This window comes from Fusarium keratoplasticum, chromosome 4 (assembly GCF_025433545.1).
Source record: "Fusarium keratoplasticum isolate Fu6.1 chromosome 4, whole genome shotgun sequence".
NCBI lineage: Eukaryota > Fungi > Ascomycota > Sordariomycetes > Hypocreales > Nectriaceae > Fusarium > Fusarium keratoplasticum.
This window is the reverse complement of record NC_070532.1, coordinates 2,880,313-2,893,654: the sequence shown is the minus strand read 5'-3', so window position 1 is coordinate 2,893,654 and position 13,342 is coordinate 2,880,313. Positions and strand designations below refer to the sequence as shown.

Here is a 13,342-nt window from a genome sequence, read left to right as displayed (position 1 = left end):
AGTCCCCCAAAGCTTCAGTCGAATACCTGCCTTGCTGCGAGCCATGGCTGCTGAGGCCGGAGACAAGCCCGCGGCCGTCGATGGCGCTGGCCCCGAGGCGACACCAAATTCCACCGTCGAACTGCCCGTCCGAACGACGAAACGAGATGCCACGCCGCCCCCAGGCCAGTCGCTCACCGGAAAGCAGGAGCACTGTGAGTCGCGACGCGTTCAACATACGTGACAGGCGCTGATACATGACAGACCTCAAGCGAGAGCTCATCTCTGAGCAGGTAAAATGGGAGATTAACGAGCTCAACTCCACGACGGCCCTTCAGCGCTTCGGCGCACCCTTCCGCTCCGACCACGGCGAGGTCTCCCCCCAAGAGTCTGAGCTACCTATTCTGCGATACATCTTTGTCCATCATGTTCGCGACTTTCCCTTTCTAGACAAGGCGCGCGAGAAGGAATTCTGGCAAGACAAGCTCCAGGTGGTGAGTAACGAGAATTCGGCAGCATTGAGACTTAGCGCTTACAACCCTGTGCACAGTTCCTTGAGTCCTTTGCAGGCAAGTCAATCTCATCCTCTGAGGATCGCCTGGAGGAGACGAAACGCCGAAAGCTCGCCATCAAGGCTAGAAAACTTGTCGAGTTGATGATGGTGTCCGGAATCGGAACATCATCTGGTTTTGAAGAGCGCATTCGATTTTCAGAGATTGAGATCGTGGATAGCAATGCTATCGAGACTGGGGTGATGCACACCCTGCCTGAGGGCAACTATATCAACGGCTGGGATGTCAATGTTGCCGGTGTGCGCGTCACTCAGGTTAAGCATACGATTCGAAAGCATAAGCACGCCGAGTTCATCCTGAGGGTCAAAAAGAAGGGAGAGCTGGAATACTACGTGGGCCGGAGGTACAGCGACTTTGCAAAGCTTCATAGGCGACTGCGCAATGAGCTTCCTGGTCGAGTACTCCCGGATATGCCTAAGAAGAATAAGTCTGACACGACAACGACCGCCCTTACGTCTGTATTCAGCAATGGGAACGACTCGGATGCCTCCTCCATCTCTTCTGTATCAACCCGGGTAACTGGTCTTGCCCTCGCTCCCGACGGCTCATCATCAATGCTGTCACCCGGTAAGGCGATCATCCATCTCTGTGATATTCATACTGACACACGTCAAGGTCATCGCAGGGCCGGTTCAGCGGCTTCTTTCCGATCAAGCCGCTCAAGGGGACTCAATTCGCCCAAAATCCCTTCACCGCGAGCATCTACCGAGGGAGGGAGACTAAGTCCAGGCGTTGTTCCAAGCCCTGACAAAGAGGTACGCTTCATCCTGGGATCACTTGTACCATCAGCTAACTTGGTGCAGACTACTGTCGTTCTCTGGCGCGAGAACCAGCGTATCTCACTCCGGGCCTTCGTTCGATCTCTCCTACACAACCCCCAGGTCGCCAATACAAACGCCATGCAGGAGTTCTTGACTGGTGAACCTATCACCCCCACAGATGAAGATGTAGAGGACATTATCCGGAGAAAGGCTGTCGACGAGAAGCGCATGGAAGAACAGAAGCAATTCTACGAGATTGCCCGGAAACGAGCTGCTGAGCTTGATGAGTACATGGAACAGTGAGTGTTTCTGACTGCAGGATGATGCACCGACTAACCTGCTCAGGTTCCGCCGAGACATTGTTGAACGCAATGGGCTCACAATGCTCTTCAAGGAGATCAAGGAAAAGGAAACGATCCCAGACCTCAGCATTCAGTATCGAAAGTTTGCCGAGTGGCTTCGTATTGAGATTGCCGCCGTCATCTATCACCTTTTCCTTGCCGAGGACAACTCTCCCGAGCTTTTTGCACAGGCGAAGCGTATTCACTCTCTCATCCCGTACTCGCTCATGAAGAATGTGATTCGAATCGCCAACCCAGCGGCCGTCATGTCGGGTGTTCTCGACATCTTCCTGGCTCAGCCCTTTGGCACACGGTCGTTGATGCAGAGAATCTTCTCTCTGACTCTGAATGATGGTATCAGGAGCTTCCAGAAATCAATCGATATCCTGAGTACTAAGATCGGTGACCCGGTCTTCTCAGACAAGCTCTACAAGTACACACACTCAGAAGAGCATATCAAGCTGGCTATTCGCGAGGAGGCCGAGGCGGATGACGTGGACCTGATTGTGGCAATCTTGAGATCAGACCTCATCGAGCCAGGGCTGACAGGAGAGCAAATCCAGAGGCTCTACAATGCCTACGTCGCATTCAACAATGCCGTCGAAAACATTGATGAAGAGTTGCGCCAGGGAGCCGAGCTGTTTTCGTACTTGAAGCAGTACCTGAAGCTCTGTACTCGACAGCGGGACAAGGAGATGATGCTCCAGTTGATCGAAGAGCCTGTGACACTGCAGCTCTTCCGTGATCTCTTTACGATCTTCTACGAACCTCTTGTGCGAGTCTACAAGTCGGCAAACGTCTACAACAGTGTCACAGACTTTGCTGTGTTTATCGATGACATGATTCAGGTAAGATACAGAATGAGGCGTGAGTAAAAAAAAACCACAGCTAACTTGTTTCCAGGTTGTCGACAAGTGCAGAGAGCAAGACGCTTCTGCCGATCCCAACCAAACTGTTCAAGCATTCATCGATCTCTGTCAGAGACATGAGCATAACTTTTACAAGTTTGTTCATGAAGTTCACACACATGACAATGGCCTCTTTACCCAGCTCATGGGCTGGATCGAGGGCATTCTTGAGTTCCTGCGAAAGGGTCCAAAGAACGGAACTCTCAACGTCAACGCATTATTCGAGGGCGGCGTTAGCACGGGACTGTTAGACAAGACCAAGGCAATCGAGGAGATCAATGCACTCATCGCATGGCAAGAAGCACGAAAGAAGTGGCACAACGACAAGACGAGGCAGAAGATGGCGGCAGAGGGACATGTGGGAAGTGACATGATGCCCACTGGAATTGCCTTTAACTCATCAGACTTTGGGCTTGATAGTGACGACCTTGAAGACATGGCATACGACGATGGGTCTGATTCGGAGCTAGAAGCGGAGCAAGAGGATGAGATGGACCCTATCGAAGCTGAGAGACGACGCAGAGCCAAGCGACAGGATCGCTTACGGCGAAGTGCAGGAGAGCCAGTGAAACCTCCAGTCGGCGAGGTTCACAAGCTGACGGAGAATTTCCTGGTCATGCTGCGGGACGTTTTGGCGGATTAGCTTTCAAGATATCCATTTTGCTTGTTTTCACGGGTTGATCGAGTGTCGATCAGGGTAAGGAGTTGCGTTGATTATTACACCAAGAAAGCTGGTTGAAGACGGAGGGATAGAGTATACTGAACAAGATTTTGAGCATCATACAATTGGACTCGATGAATGAGACTGATCGGACGTGAGGATGACCTGGGAGAGCCGGACTTTGAAGACCGGCGGGTTCTCCTAGCTTCTCGGCTTTGTATCCGGGCCGGTCGTGATAGTGGATCCGACAGCACATGCCGAGCCACAGGAGCGCCGGGAACGGCGGGGGGGGAGGAGCCGAAGGGAAAATGCTTCCGGCTCGGCACGTGATGAGCTGTACGTTCTCGTCGTCATGGATTCTCGACAGCGAATTCTCCCGAACCCTGGGGCGAGGAAGCGAGGTTGGAGGCAGAGAATGGTAGAGGAGAGCCCGATTTATAGAAATAACAATGACTGACAGCCAATTGGCAGCGTGACCTGCACCTCGGCCCAGGATTCGACTTTCACTTGCAGCAGCGTCAAGATGTCCGGGGAATTTGTCGCTGTAACTGCAGTGACTACAGTGGCTGACTGACCTGTGACCTGTGGGCGAGTGGCCTGTGTGCTGATAATAAGCCAACGCTGATTGGCCGGATCAACCGAGGAGCCGAGAGAATCCGTCCCGGTAGAGCCTCGCGGCGTGCGCCCAAAAAACGTCAAGGGAAATGTCGATTGGCTAAACATCATCCCTCCCAAAAGTTCAAACCTGCCTTTGCTCGCTCGTCCGCCACCCGAGCCCTTCGATAACCCTTCGATTCTCTCGCGGATGCAGCTTGGTGATACCGACTTGGATTGATCATGGCTTCTTCTATGGCAATGAGGAGATTGGCCGCTGGCCCTGCTGTGAGTAGCTGCCCGCGAACCCCCCGGTCCGTCCTGCGCCTGTCGTGATGGCTTCGTCATGGTAGCGGTTTGTCCGTTACTTGTCGCGAGGAGCTTTCCGGGGCTTCATTGTGCTTTGCTAACCATCGAGAACAGTTCTCGCGGGCCGCGAGGTTCCCTTCCAGAGCTTTCTCTACTACCCGACCAGTTGGTACGACATCTTGACCGAATCTCCCTGATTGCCGCCACATGCTGACCTGGATCTTCTACAGCCCGAGTCATCGCCAATGGTCCTCTACGTGCTAAGGAGGCCTCTCCTTTCGTGAGCACCAAGTACGCCGTTATCGTATGTCCCCCTCCCGCCTGCCCGCGCGGCCAGGAATCATTAGAATCCCGCCAATTGACACTTTTCCCCAGGACCACGAGTACGATGCCCTCGTCGTTGGTGCCGGTGGTGCCGGTCTGCGAGCCGCCTTCGGTCTTGCTGAGGCCGGTTTCAACACTGCCTGTATCTCCAAGCTGTTCCCGACCCGAAGCCACACTGTCGCTGCTCAGGGTGGTATCAACGCCGCCCTCGGTAACATGCACGAGGACGACTGGCGATGGCACATGTACGATACCGTCAAGGGTTCCGACTGGCTGGGTGACCAGGACGCTATTCACTACATGACCCGCGAGGCTCCCGCTTCCATTATCGAGCTTGAGAACTACGGCTGCCCCTTCTCGCGAACCGAGGAAGGCAAGATGTGAGAATTGCCTTGAAAACTACATGTCTTCGGCTGCTAACGCCTCACAGCTACCAGCGAGCTTTCGGTGGTCAGTCCAAGGAGTACGGCAAGGGTGGCCAGGCCTACCGATGCTGTGCTGCCGCTGACCGAACCGGCCACGCCCTCCTCCACACCCTCTACGGCCAGTCCCTCCGCCACAAGACCAACTACTTCATCGAGTACTTCGCCCTCGACCTGATCATGCAGGACGGTGAGTGCCGCGGTGTCCTCGCCTACAACCAGGAGGACGGCACCCTGCACCGATTCCTCGCCAACCACACCGTCCTCGCCACCGGTGGTTACGGCCGAGCCTACTTCAGCTGCACTTCCGCCCACACTTGCACTGGTGACGGTATGGCCATGGTCGCCCGTGCCGGTCTCCCCAACCAGGATCTCGAGTTCGTCCAGTTCCACCCCACTGGTATCTACGGTGCTGGCTGCCTGATCACCGAGGGTGCTCGTGGTGAGGGTGGCTTCCTCCTCAACTCCGAGGGTGAGCGATTCATGGAGCGATATGCCCCTACTGCCCGCGATCTTGCTTCTCGTGACGTCGTCTCCCGATCCATGACCATGGAGATCCGTGACGGCCGTGGTGTCGGTGCTGAGAAGGACCACATCTTCCTCCAGCTGAGCCATCTGCCCGCCGAGATTCTTGCTGAGCGTCTGCCCGGTATCTCTGAGACTGCCGGTATTTTCGCTGGTGTCGATGTCCGCAAGCAGCCCATTCCCGTTCTTCCCACCGTCCACTACAACATGGGTGGTATCCCTACCCGATACACCGGTGAAGTCCTCACCGTCGATGAGCAGGGCGAGGACAAGGTTGTCCCTGGCCTGTACGCTTGCGGTGAGGCTGCTTGTGTGTCTGTCCACGGTGCTAACCGTCTGGGTGCCAACTCCCTGCTGGATCTTGTCGTCTTTGGCCGTGCCGTTTCCCACACCATCCGTGACAAGTTCAACCCCGGCGATGCCCTGAAGCCCACTGCTGCTGATGCTGGTGCCGATCACATCGAGGTCCTCGACAAGGTCCGAACCGCTGACGGCTCCAAGAGCACCGCTGAGATCCGTCTTGCTATGCAGAAGGCCATGCAGACTGAGGTCAGCGTGTTCCGAACCCAGGAGAGCTTGGACGAGGGTGTCCGCAAGATGAAGGAGATTGATGCCCTGTACGCCGATGTTGGCATGAAGGACCGCAGCATGATCTGGAACTCTGATCTTGTCGAAACTCTTGAGCTCCGAAACCTCCTGACTTGCGCGTAAGTTTAACATGATACCTCTAGCAGTGACTTGCTAACACAGTGTCATAGTATGCAAACCGCCACCTCCGCCGCTAACCGAAAGGAGTCTCGTGGTGCCCACGCCCGCGAGGATTACCCCGACCGAGACGACAAGAACTGGATGAAGCACACCCTCTCCTTCCAGAAGGAGCCCCACGGCGAGGTCGAGCTCAAGTACCGCAAGGTCATCTCCACCACCCTGGATGAGGCTGAGTGCAAGCCCGTGCCGCCCTTCAAGCGTGTATACTAAGTGGGTGCGGTCTGGGACGTCGAGGAGTTATTTAGATTGTTGGGAAACTTGACATGATTCTACGCAAGGCAGCGTCTCCTTTGTGGCAAGATGTGCAATATATATCCGTTAGGGGAGTGGCATCAAGAAGGGAAGAGAAAGCGAGAGGTTGGTCCCCGGGGGTCACGACGGAGGCCCTTGAAGAGGAGGGGGCGTGTATTTGTCGGTTTTTTGTAGCCCGGGTTAAAAGAATTGAAAAAAGAACAGTTTTTTTGTCCTACCTTTGGTTTCCGTGTGAATTGATGTTGGTGAAGAGGGCAGTTGGATCTGCTCGACGGTCTGAGGCTGAGTCTCCTTGGAAATGGTGACAATGTCGGTCTTGTTGTTGACACAATCTTGTCGCTCGCTGGGGAAGAGTGAGGAGTAGTAATGGCATCGGCGTCAGATGGGACTCTGTAAAAAGACATGGGCTTGTTTATGGACCAGTCCAAGGAATAGTTGACGCGCCCCTTACGATAGCCAGACACCTCTCCTTAGTCAATTCTCAATACGAATGGTAAAAAGGATATGATAGAGTCGTGGGTTGGTTTAGGGGGGTAAAAAAAATTGCCAAGTCTTAATGAATTATTTACTATCGCTGTGTTAAGATCCAATGTGCAGCCCTGATGTGTGAGTTGAGAATATGACAACACTACCAACGGTACGGCGGCCACAGCGGCTTTTATGCATGGCAATTTCAAACCTGATACCCGTTTCAATATCAGAAGAAGGTGCTCGAATGCAAAACGTATCTAATAGTTTGGGTTTCTCTCTTCCATATGAAGTTTGACCCTGTGCCTGAACATTAACAATCGGTAATTGCCCATCTCTCACAAGTTACCCTATACTTTTAATGATCTTATAGTAGACATTTTTCAACGACAGGTACCCATGTTGATAAAAATAGAACACCTGCTTCCTGCCATATCAAAAATGTATTTATAAACCACCGAGCCAACGGAAGGCACTGATGAGTCTTAGGTAGGTAGACGTTACAGCACATGCCTCGCAAGGCGCGCATCGTGGCTGTGGCTGAAGTCAATCTGGACCCACCCTGGGTATCAGGTGGGGCCCCGCATCTTGCCCGATCTCCCACGCTCTCTGAGACAATGGTGATTCTGGGTGCAGAGCATGATACAATCAAAGACTTCACAGAGCTCGAAGCAAGGGTTTATATGGGTAAATAAAAATAGAATTCTGGCTCCTCCGGATCATGTAGAATGCGGAAGGGTGCTAGCCCCCAACGCATCGGGGAAAAAAAAATGGCACACCAGGCCGTCGGAGCTTAATCTTGCCATTTTGATCTGGTGATTTCTCAATCAAAAGATGACTCTAATGAGATTGAAAGACATGATGATAGAGAAGAGAGCTCTGGCTATCTATTGATATTATTCTTGTATTTTCTTTCTAGAAACTAACGCACAGGCCTGGGACCTTCGCCCTATGGGATCAATTTTCAGTAACCAATATCACCAAAGAAAGCAGTTTGGCGCAGCGGAAGCGCGCCGGGCTCATAACCCGGAGGTCTCAGGATCGAAACCTGAAACTGCTATGGTCTTTTTTTGCCATTTGAGACATCTTTTTTGGTGGTTTATCATGTCTTTTCGTTGTTTTTCCATATACTATCGCCTGGGTACCTTTTTTTCGTGTTTGGGGCGGGGTTATTACCTCTGCGATGGCTCCCTTGCCTAAAAGACTGTAAGAAAAGGTCATAAATTGGTTCTCGTGCCATTGTTAAAAAAGATACTGGCATTTCCGATCAACCCTCCGGCTGGAGGCTCTGTAACGACACTCTTCCTTTCACACCCTCAACTCTAGGCTATGAATTGATATTCATAGCCGAAAGGGGCCTCTTACTACCCGGATCAGCGGCCTGGGGTTAGGTGTTGTCAGATGCAATCTGTATTGCTCTGTAATTGTCGATGGGGCGACAACGCGACCGTAGCTGACTTCGCCTAGCTGTGTTCTCCTTCACGATCCGACACGAGAGTAATACAATAATCTTCCATATGCTGTCACAACTCCCGGAGAAGTTTGGCTAGTGGACTCCTACATTCATGGGATTTGTGGTTTTAGTCGTCGCACTCAAGGTCAGTGAGCATAAACTCGACGCACAGTGACGGATCTCCGTCTCAGTTCAAACTTTCGGTGATTTCCCTAGGCCCCCTTTTCGATACAATATTGGAGTCTACAACTCTGTGCTTGTAGCATTTGCCTTCTTCCGTTTTTTTTTTTCGCGGCGGTTTCTTTAGAGCAAAAGCACTTCTGTGTGTCTACCGCTCTGTTATTTCAGCCACGATGAGGCGACCACACCTGTGGCCAGTACCGTCGACTATTGATAGCACATGTGTCAGTTCAATCCTTACTCCAAGTGGTAAAAGCCATATCACAATCCAACGACCATGATGCCTTTCCAATGTGAGGACTGCCCAAGTCCCCAAAGCAGCACCTGAAAGCGCACGTGACGACTAAAAAATACGATCGGGCAGGGCTTAGGGCGAGCCGTTGGAGATTTGTGGGGCCATCCACGAGCCGCCCACGCAGCCGCCAGTGCCACGTGACATCCACAATCATCAATTCCAAGGGGCTGACGTCGAGTCTTATGCAGTTATCCTCCTCCCCCTATGTCGAGTCTCTTTGGCTCCTTATTAGATACAATCGATTGTGATGTATTGAATATGTGTGCGATTTAAATTCTTCACCCGCGCATACTTGCAAGGGCTCTATACAATGGGCTCCTGAAAATCTTTGAACTAGTACTACTGGCTCTAGAGTATCGTTCAAAGCCTTATCCAAGTCATTTGCTAGAGTTCTCTTTAGAGGGTCTCTCGGAATCTTCTTCGGAGAATTTAATGGGTGGTGTTGTGGGCGCTCTCAGCGGCATCCCCAACAGCGTCTTCCACAACGGCTCAAACAGCGCCTTTAACTTGGAACTAGGCATGAATTGACTGGCTGAGCTTTATCTTCTGATTGGCCAGTACCTAAAATATGGTCCACATAAGGTAGGAGGAAAACTGCGCCGGAACTTAATCCAGGATTATCAACACTCTGGAATCGCCTCAAATGACAAAAAGAAAAGCCTCGAGATGCTCAGAAATGGCAAAAAAAGAATGGTAGCAGCTGCTGGTCTCGATCCAGCGACCTCCGGGTTATGAGCCCGGCTATTGAATGAATCAGTATTGAATTGTGATGTTGTGGAGTTGAGGGAACATACCGCGCTTCCGCTGCGCCAAGCTGCTTGTTTTTGGGTGGAGGAGCGCTTTCTTTTTCTCGTACTTGAATGTGGAGTCTGTCCAGGGCCCGCTTGGGCCAAATCTGGTTCCATTAACCTCATGTCATAATGCTCCGGCTCAAGTTCATTCCACCAGCTGCTACGCAGTGATAGAGCTCCTTTGAAACTGTATAGTACATAAATACCATTATATGCATATTGGGACTACAATGAAATGCTGAAAAGGGTAGAGTGAGACACTGAAATGTACAGAATATGGGTAGACCCATTCTGTAGTCTCCCCCTGACGAACAGGTGATGGACGAAATATTGTACCAGTATTGAAACGACCCTTAGGGCTTTATTTTCCTTTCAGGTCTCTACGCGAAGGCTCAGACGTTTGAATATTATGAACAAAGAATCGAGGGTTAAATGCAATACAAACATTTCTCTGCCCTAACAAGCACCCACCGTAGGCGAGCACCAACGTCACCAGCGCGTTTTCACCCTCACGGCCCCTCTCGATTCTTGGGTGCGTAAATGGGAGAACCTTCTCTTTTTCATCGCCCTAAATCTTGGTCTTTCCTCCCTCCACATCACTCCCTCTCGTCACAGCATTCCTCCAAGCCAACGCACGGCGGCACTGCCACACGACAAGATGGCCTCGGCAGGTGACGAAGCCCCGATCCTGATCATCGGGATCGATTTCGGCACAACGTAAGCATCTTCACCTGGGACTGCGCTTCGCGCTTGCTGACCTGCCTTAGCTACTCGGGGGTCGCCTACTCGCGCCGCAAGAACCCCCCCAAGCTCATCACCAACTGGAAGAACCTGCGCAACTTCAACCAGGACAAGGAAAAGGTCCCGTCGGCAGTCTTCTACGACCAAATGACTGCGGGTGAATCTTCCTGGGGCTATGCCGTGCCCATCGGAGAAGGCGTGCTGCGGTGGTTCAAGCTCCTGCTCGTCGACGAGAATGACCTGCCTTCCGAGATCCGCAGTTCCCCTCACGTCGCAACCGCCCGGGCCCTGATCAAGCAACTCAAAAAGACCCCGGTAGAAGTCATCGGAGACTATCTGGGCGAGCTGTGGAAGCACAGCCGCGAGAACATCATGAGGGCCGTGGGCCAGCGCGTGTTCAAGATATCCCGCCTTCACTTCGTCGTGACCCTGCCCGCCATCTGGCCCCATTATGCTAGAACTCGCATGGAAGAAGCACTAGTGCGAGCTGGAATTCGAGAGGCGAGGCCTGCGGGGGAGACCATAGTCGACTTCATCTCTGAGCCTGAGGCGGCCGCTCTGGCGTGCCTCGAGGGTAGCTCTGATGAGATCGACCTAAACGTATGACTCCTCCTCCTATTCCATTCAAGTTCGAAGCTTACTGTTGGTAGCCAGGACAACATCTGATTGTCTGCGATGCCGGCGGCGGCACTGCCGTGAGTCCAGCCCCTTTTCTAAAAACGCATCTCTGACGCAGCTCACCTAGGACATCATCACTTATACGATCCTCAAGATGAACCCATTGACAGTCCGAGAGAGCGTTAGGGGCGATGGTAATATCCCTAAACACTGGAGTGTTGGAGATATACTGACATTCATTATTAGGTGACCTCTGCGGCGCCATGTTCCTCGACGAGAGCTTCCTGATCCACCTCAAGGAGCTCATCCCAGCCGATGTGAAGGGCAAGATGAGGGATGGCGTGCTCCGGAAGATCATGAATGATGATTGGGAGCACGGCATCAAGCCCTCCGTCTGTAAAGGCAGTAAGAGCTAGGATATCGCTCTGCCTTACGCAGGTATGGTCGGCAACAAGATCACTATCCAGGCGTGAGTTTATCCTTCCTAACAAGACTATCAGCTGACATGATCAAGCTCTACCGTTCGTGATAATGTGTATCGGCCACAGATTGCCAAGATCGAGAACCTCGTCGATGAACAGATCAAGCAAGTGAAAAAAGACTATGGACGTAAACCGAAGGTGCTTGCAATACTTCTCACTTTTACCCCCTCTCTGACTGTTGCTTTAGTATCTTATTCTTGTGGGCGGCTTTGGAAAGTCCGAGTTCTTGTACGAGTGTCTCCAAGAGAAACTCGGGAAGAAGATAGAGATTCTGCAGGACAGTAACAGCGACCCGTGGACTGCAGTCGTTCGCGGTGCCGTTTACCACGGGCTTGTCCGCAGCAAGATGACCGACAACCTCAACGTCTCCATCGAGTCACGCATCTCCCGCTACAGCTACGGGACCTTGGTCAATGCGATGCCCTTCGATGCAACAATGCATGAACAAGAAGATCGCTTCTACTGCTCCGCGAACCAAGCTTGGCTGGCCGCGAACCAGACCATGTGGTTTGTTGACATTGTTCGTATAACCCCTCCGCTCTGGTAGCATACCTCGAAGTGGTGAATTGCGGCTGACACCTTTGATTTGTAGAACGAAACCGTCTCGGCCCATAAGCCACACAAGTTCATATGCTGGCAGGAGTTGAGCAGCCCGGACGATGAAGTCGTCGTTGACATCGTCTTCTCTGACGCAGAGACGCCCCCTAAGCGTCAAGATGGGACCGTCAAACCACTACGCGTCGTCAAAGTTCCTCAGATCCCCGACTGGGGCAAGCTTCCTCGCTGGAAGAATTCAAACGGAGAAGAGTTCCGGCACTTTGAGTATGAGTTGCGCATGGTCAGTGATGGCACGTCCCTCAATTTCTCCGTCTATCACAACAAGCGCAAGATTGCCACCGAAAGCGCGAGTTTCGAATCGAGCGGTTGTGCCTCTGCTGGTGCTGGTTCTGCTTCTGGTGCTGGTGGAAGTGCATCGAAGCCTCCAAGAGCGTCGAACCGGCAGATGGGCCATCAACCTGACCCTGACTACAACGAGGAGAGCGGGAGCGAGGAAGAAGAAGAAGATTTTGAGATGGAGGATTGAAGGGATCATGATGCAGTTGGCGAAGCCCATGTTGTCGACTTCGATTCCACACAGAGATAGCTCGTAGCTTACAGAAATACACCCAGAAGCAGAGGCCTTTGGTCCGTCACCTTCATGGCCATCTGTGGCGGAGAAGAATTGGGCACGAGGCTTCTGAGACCTTCAGGACCGCATCTTGGCGGCGAGTTGTCCTGTCACCAGGCTCGAGTGGATATTGCAAACTAGCACTTCGTATTTACGTCTGTTCTATTCTTTTAAGTCACATTTTGAATAGACGCGGCCAAGATAGGCCTTCTACCTATGCCCGTCTACGCCGCATTGGCGGCAACGGCTGATCCAGGCGGCCTTACTCTTGGCGCACTCCGATGCCCGATGCCCGATGCCCGGATCGAAGGGTTGGATTGACCTGGGCAAAAACTCAATGGCCATGAACGTCGTTGCTCTATGAATTGTTGATCATGGTGGTACGAGAACCGGGAAAGTCGATGAGAGTGGTGCAAGTGGTCTCTGGCTCTAACGAACATGGGTGATGGTGTTTTAAGAGGCCTGGGGTAGCAGAGATAGAATATATATAGAGGAAAACAGGGACGAGGGCCATAGCCGAGTATCTTGCTTCTCACGGCTCGTGGTCGACCCTCGGCTCGCTGTCGTCTTTGCCAAGAAGTTTGACGTGCCATTTGAAAGGATCTTCTCCAAGGCTCTCCGCGGCCAGTTCTGATGGGCCATCAAATCGGCCGAAGATGAGGATGGCTGGGTCTTTTCAGGTTGACCTTGGATGATACCCGTCCCTCAGCATATCGCAAAAGGTTGCTTT

The 13,342-nt window shown here is 52.4% G+C and overlaps 3 protein-coding genes across 3 annotated transcripts; all 3 read left to right on the top strand.

Moving 5' to 3' along the window:
- Positions 1–43: 43 nt before the first annotated feature.
- NCS57_00595900 (PX domain-containing protein) lies at positions 44–3,204 on the top strand (the record flags this gene model as incomplete). Its single annotated transcript, XM_053055864.1, has 7 exons — positions 44–194; positions 244–473; positions 530–1,118; positions 1,167–1,306; positions 1,355–1,611; positions 1,658–2,501; positions 2,557–3,204. 7 exons carry the CDS (start codon positions 44–46, stop codon positions 3,202–3,204), a joined length of 2,859 nt encoding a protein of 952 aa, XP_052914819.1.
- An 855-nt stretch (positions 3,205–4,059) lies between these two features.
- On the top strand, positions 4,060–6,374 carry NCS57_00595800 (Succinate dehydrogenase [ubiquinone] flavoprotein subunit, mitochondrial; the record flags this gene model as incomplete). The annotated part of the gene is made up of 6 exons (XM_053055863.1): positions 4,060–4,104; positions 4,240–4,294; positions 4,356–4,429; positions 4,501–4,829; positions 4,880–6,103; positions 6,155–6,374. 6 exons carry the CDS (start codon positions 4,060–4,062, stop codon positions 6,372–6,374), a joined length of 1,947 nt encoding a protein of 648 aa, XP_052914818.1.
- Positions 6,375–10,261: 3,887 nt separating this feature from the next.
- On the top strand, positions 10,262–12,528 carry NCS57_00595700 (uncharacterized protein; the record flags this gene model as incomplete). Its single annotated transcript, XM_053055862.1, has 9 exons — positions 10,262–10,320; positions 10,371–10,944; positions 10,995–11,039; positions 11,090–11,156; positions 11,209–11,367; positions 11,401–11,431; positions 11,477–11,582; positions 11,632–11,964; positions 12,037–12,528. The coding sequence occupies 9 exons, from the start codon at positions 10,262–10,264 to the stop codon at positions 12,526–12,528; spliced, it is 1,866 nt and encodes a 621-aa protein (XP_052914817.1).
- Between the last annotated feature and the right edge of the window lie 814 nt (positions 12,529–13,342).